Below are 6,000 nucleotides of genomic sequence, written 5' to 3'. Positions count from 1 at the left end.
GACGCGCAGGCTCAGCGGCCATGGCTCACGGGCCCAGCCGCTCCGCGGCACGTGGGATCTTCCCGGACCGGGGCACGAACCCGTGTCCCCTGCATCGGCAGGCGGACTCTCAACCACTGCGCCACTAGGGAAGCCCCAGCTCTTCTTTTTAACACACTCACAATCAGCTTCATTTTTGGAAGGCGTTTTAAAGGAATTAGCTGAAGTAGCTTAGTTCCAAAGTTTAGGTTTAAAATGTCCTTCAGTTTCTCAGCATTAACAGACAAAAATGGCAAAAAAGTAAAACGCAATTAAAAAGGCCCTTAAGTATCGAGTCTATTTGGAGCGTCAGTATGTGTAAAGCACAGTGTGCTGTGGATTATCCCACGTGGGATCCATTTCTAGACTGGCCTTCGGCTTTTCCATTATGAATCTTTACATTTGTTTAATTTCACTGATAACAAAATGGAAATAAATAATAAACGCATATATAATATATATATTTTAGGGGAAATGATGAATAGCGTGCTTTGAGAGGTCACAAAATGCAAAAGGAGTTGGTTTGTGTGAATTCAAAGCTTTGCTCTGAATTATTAGAGTTACCGGATTCTCATGGAATGCACCCAGTATCTCTCTGGCAGATTTATGGACACGGTTTTGCCAACATTTCTGAGGAGTGTCGACATAGGGACAAAGGAGGTCCACGTGATCTAAGGCTACAAGACACGGAAGAGGGAGAGGGTAATGTCTATCTTAGTTCACCTCTGCTGGGGACGATGGGGAGTCGGGGCTCCTAAAAACATGTTTTCCCCAAGGAAACATCTTTAATCTTTAAGTGGCCTTAAAGATAAGATCCCTGACATCACGATGCTTAGATTCCAGAGAAAAACCGGATAGTAAACACATAAATAAGCAAAGAGGGGCTTCCCTGGTGGCGCAGTGGTTGAGAGTCCGCCTGCCGATGCAGGGGACACGGGTTCGTGCCCCGGTCCGGGAAGATCCCACATGCCGTGGAGCGGCTGGGCCCGTGAGCCATGGCCGCTGAGCCTGCGCGTCCGGAGCCTGTGCTCCGCAACGGGAGAGGCCGCAACAGTGAGAGGCCCACGTACCGGAAAAAAAAAAAAAAAAGACAATTTCAGAGTGTGGTAAGTGACCCGAAGGGACGGAAAGACTTGTTGGAGATTGGGGGCTACGTGTGAGCTCTGTGATGATGCCGTTTAGTTCACCCTTGAATTATGCGGAATGAATGGGCCTTCAAATCTTGATCGACTCTAGCTTGGGACAAAGCTACCCAGTTTCATTTCCCTCCTCTCGTTCAGGAACTCAACAGGCCTTATGTTGCTGGTGTTTCCCCGGGGCTCACAGCTGTGCTCCTGGACCCGAGAACAGTACCAGGCAGACCCAGAATGTTCAGTGACCACTCGGTGAAGGAAGGGATGGGGGAGCCCGTGTGCACCTGAACTTGTCCGTCGTCTTTCTCCAAGTCGCCCCTCCCCGCCGTGTTCCCCGTCTCGGGAGCGCCAATAACACCAGCACGATTCTCCAGCCAGAGACCTGGGTGTCGGCTTCCACACCTCCTCCCTCCTCCACCCCGAGCTAGTGCATCTCCAAGTCTTGTTGGTCCCCCTGTGCTTCAGCACGTGGGGCTTTGTCCTCTTGGGTCCTCTTCATTCATCTCTAGCTATTCCCTTGGCTTCTTAATGGGACTCCCTGTTCTAGGCTGGGCCCCCTCCAGTTAACGTCCCAGACTTCAGCCAGACCGATCAAGAGAGCCTATGACTCTGATTGGACCTCTTACTCAGAATGCTTCAGCGGCCCCTACGCGTTCCCAGCTTCTCGGGATGGTCCATAAGTCCTGGCGTGGATGGCACCAGGCCGACAGACCTCCCCAGCGTCAGCCCTCGTCCCTTGCATCGCAACCCCGGCTGTGCTAAACCAACACAGCATCTACCGACAGTGGGTGTTCAGTAAATGCTTGAGCTGGACTCGGGGTGCAGCTGGGAAATGAGTCAGCCGCCATCCCCCTGTCACTTGGTTTTAAGGCTGGGCCTGTAGGAGGGGAAACAACTGAGGCAGGTGTGTGAGCTCTTATTCTACGAGGATGCAAATGGTGCCCATTCTGGGGGTAAGACTGGGTCCCCTCCCACTGGATGAGAAAAGCCCTTCAGGGTGTTAGCCAGGCGACATACGAGGCACAGATCCTTGCCAGCGAGTGGGTGCAAGGGCATCCTGGGGGCCTGGGGCCAAATCATGGGATGTGGCAATAATACAAATAATTTCCCCGCACCAAGGGCCGCACCAAGCCCTGGGGGGATTGCAGCAGGAGGGGCAGGCTGGCGCCAGGCCCCCAGCTTCCAAGGGCTGCGCGTGTGTGGAAGACTCTAGCTGGCAGTACTTTAGATTTTCTCTCTTTGCAAGCAGTTCACCCTGTCACCTTCTCTCCTGCAGTCCGGCTGCTTTCTCACCCGCGACTACTGCACTCCTCCCAGCTGTAGACTAGCTCAGCGCCAATGCCTCCACAAAGGGAGGGCCCAAGACCCAGACCCCGAGCCAAAGCCCCAACAGAGCTGGCCGGCCAGCCCGGGATGCCTTTGGAGGCAGGAGGGGGCAAGTCCCCACGAGGAGTAGCGCCCCCCTGTGTTCATAGAGGAGAATAAAGCAATTAGGTTTGAACAGCCACTTTGCGTTAGAGAAGACTGATTTGTCCTTCTGATGTGTTTCCATAGAAGCAGGGCTTAGCCTTTTAAGTGAAGCTTATGAAGCTACCTAATTCAGTTAAAATTAGGCTTCAAGCATATCACTACTTACTGCTCAAGTGTTACTGTGGGACCTGCCACTGATCTAACTTCCAGGTGGATCCATTCCAAGACACTCTTTCTGGTGGCAATCTGGTTCGTTCGTTTATTTTTAAAAATTAACTTCATACGGAGAGAAAACTTTCTGCATAAGATCACCAGAGTACCAATAAATACCTTTTAATTAATGGCTAGCATTGTATCCACTTCATAAAGGCAGGAGGGCTGGCACACAGGCAGGAGACAGGCGCGTTCAATTAAAGTAATTTATTGTATTCTTCCAGAACAGACATAAAGGGCATCTTGGGAATTGATATCACAACACGTGTTATACACCATTTTCACAACTAGCCTTGTGTTGAATTTTTTTAAAGAACATAGTAATCTTAAAAAAATCTAAATATTTACATATTAATAAAACATACATACAGAAGATTGAGACCTTATCCATAGGTATGGAATAATTCTTTTTGTTTTTTTGCTAAGAAAACCTATAAAAAGGATTTCTGAAGTCTGAACAGTAGTTGCAGTTAAGTAAACACAGTTTTAATTTATAAAATATGATTTTACGGTTGCAGTTTCATGCCGTGTATTTCCAATCTGTGGATCCATTGCACATATCCGAGAGCCGAACAATCCCCACCCACCCCTCAAGTAGTGAAAAATTCAAGCTCTCACCCAGTCTTGGCAGGAAGTGCTTTGAAGGTTCATGGTGTATATTTAACAGATTCCACAGCTGTAAGGTAAATGTTTCTACTTTTATTCACAATGTATTCATCTTACTGTAACAGAGTTGAAAGGTCACTAATTAATCTTTTCAATTCCCTTGAGAGAGGCTTCCTTCTGAGAGGCAGAAGACAACTTTTACAACATATCTTGCAGAAAAACAAAAGCCTGGGTTCACAATACTTCATTAGACTCCTTGATGAACAGAGAGGCTGGTGTCAGGGAAGGGGTTACTAACTGGCCTGAAATCGAAAAGGCTAGCTAAACCTGTGATGGAAACCATTGATCTGACCCTTCCTTGAGGCTCCGAAAAGAAGATAAAAGACACACGTGTATGAGATGTAGCTGTCTAGCAGGTGGATTGATTCCATAAGCCACGCCTAGACCAGCTTTGTCACATCACAGGAATGCCTCCTATGGTCTTGGGTTGATTAGCTGGTCTTTAGTGGGTACTGCCTCCCCCTAGAGCTCCCCTCCTAGCCCAGGGTTAGCTGCCCCGAGTGACGTGATGGTACAGGTACCTGGGATGGGGTAGTCAGGAACTGAGGTTCCCGGCTTGGCTAGCCCATTGATGGCTTGTTGCCCGGCGCTGGGCATCCGTGATCCTCATTCCTCCTTAGCTGCCTCACCACAAACCGAGGGAGTGGGACTAACGGTAACTCTGAGCTCTTACGCTCTCCGATTTGATAAAATAAGTGCCAGGGACGTGTGTTAAATGGTAGCACAGCGTTTCCCCTCCCCACGCCCCGGGGGTCTGGTGTTTCTACTGTCCAAAGTTCTTTCAAGCCAACTTTTGGCCTTTGGGTCAAGTGCCAAAACTTCACGGTAATTTGCTTTATACAATAAATGAAGTGTAAATGCAATGCCTCCAAATAAACAGGTATTTTAAATTCACCACCTTACTAGAGAAAGGAATCTGGAGGCAAATATCTCTGTGAAACAAATACCCACATGCCCCAAATATTTCTTTAAAATGAATCCACATTTTCACTTGTTGGTTTTATATCAAGCGGGGGCGGGGGGGGGCAGGGCGGGGGCAAGTGCACCAGAGCCACGTGAAGTATATAAGATCAAGTACATTTGTGGCCAGATGCCACGTGATGCCACAACCCTGGACCACTCAGCTAAACCATCTGTTAAAATAGTTGTCAGGTGTCATGTGGATAGCTGGTTACTTTGAGCTTCTCACCTTTTAATTAGTTATTTTGTCACTGTGTTGACACAGCCTACGTGAAAGATTTTTCTTTCCTAAGAATTTACGTATCGTTTGCACTTATCAGTGACAAATGATTATTCTGGGGAGAAAATGATGCCACAGATGATTTCATCTAATAGATCAGAGCTGTCCTGTCTCCCAAAACAACTTTTCCATCTTCTAAGCTGTCGAAGATTCTAATTAAGTTTGGCCTTCAACACTGCTTCCTTGGTCCGGAAAGAGCCATTCTCCTCTATACCTCAACTAAGCAGTTTACATTAAAATAAATACGCTTCAAAACTCTATACCATATTCACACTGAAAAAGAAAAAAAAAAAAAAACAGGGAAAATAAAACTGCTTCTTTTTCATGGACATTGAACCAACCCAGTGATATGCTGGACATTTAAAGGCTGAGAATTCAACTCTAAAGATGATTTGTAAAAATCTTAGACCAAATTGGAGGCTTGATTATCACACATTACAAAGAAAGAATATGAAAACTATTCAAACGTGACGGGTCAGCTTCACAGAACGCCCACACTTTGCAGTAACCTGAAATGCTAGTGGATCTTTGAGGAAATTCCAATGGAGGAGATGCGTGCGCTAAGAAGTGTCGCTAAAGGGAAGTCTAGGCAGTGAAAGCTGTCTCTGTGTCTTCCGTGTTTTCTCTCCTGGTGTCAAATATATGACCTACAACAGAGACAAGAAAGTGAAGGGGGGCCACTTCTCTAAGGAAGAGTTGTACGCTTTTCTATGACACGGCCAGACGCAGGACCTCATTGGTAAGGTGTCTGTGTTTCACCTCTAAATTAGTACTTTTTTTTTTTAAATTAGTATTTTTTTAGCCAAGGCTTTAGGTGTGCCGAATGAGTAATTTTAGCCATTAGAAATCTGTAATGATGATTTTTACAGGAAAACCCATGAATGTGGGTTCCTATTAGAGTATGTTCATATCTATCATCCAGGAGTAGAAAATGGCTAAATAAAATACGATATGGCCTGTAAGATGGAATATAATGCAGCTATTAAAATAATGTGCATGGAGATTTGTAATAAAATGGGAAACGCTTGTTAGGTGGTAAAACAAAACTTTAGGAAACAAAATTGGATGGATTTGACCTCCATTATATAAATTTAAAAAATAGAGAGAAAAGTCTGGGAAAAAACACCCAACAATAATGGTTGTCTCTGGGTGGTAAAAGTGATTTACATTTTCTTCCTTACACTTTTCTGTATTAATTTCTAAAATGTGTGCGAAAGAATGCCAATTTATGAGCAAAAAATGCTAAGCCTAGGTGCGCTC

General features: G+C 46.0%; 1 protein-coding gene across 2 annotated transcripts in view; it reads right to left on the bottom strand.

Annotated features, from left to right (window-relative positions):
- Positions 1–3,026: 3,026 nt before the first annotated feature.
- BEND7 (BEN domain containing 7) overlaps positions 3,027–6,000 on the bottom strand; it is a 75,161-nt gene continuing 72,187 nt past the window's right edge. The window contains exon 8 of one of the 2 annotated variants that reach the window (XM_024739626.1): positions 3,027–5,387. In XM_024739626.1, the coding sequence (XP_024595394.1) occupies positions 5,326–5,387 (62 nt within the window). In that variant the 3' untranslated portion in view covers positions 3,027–5,325. The remainder of the gene's footprint in view (positions 5,388–6,000) is intronic. The other variant, XM_024739701.1, reaches the window with a different exon arrangement.

Source organism: Neophocaena asiaeorientalis, unplaced genomic scaffold (genome assembly GCF_003031525.2).
Source record: "Neophocaena asiaeorientalis asiaeorientalis breed wild unplaced genomic scaffold, Neophocaena_asiaeorientalis_V1.1 scaffold889, whole genome shotgun sequence".
Classification (NCBI taxonomy): Eukaryota; Metazoa; Chordata; class Mammalia; order Artiodactyla; family Phocoenidae; genus Neophocaena; species Neophocaena asiaeorientalis.
Note: the sequence above shows the minus strand (reverse complement) of the source record. Positions and strands in the feature narration are given on the sequence as shown.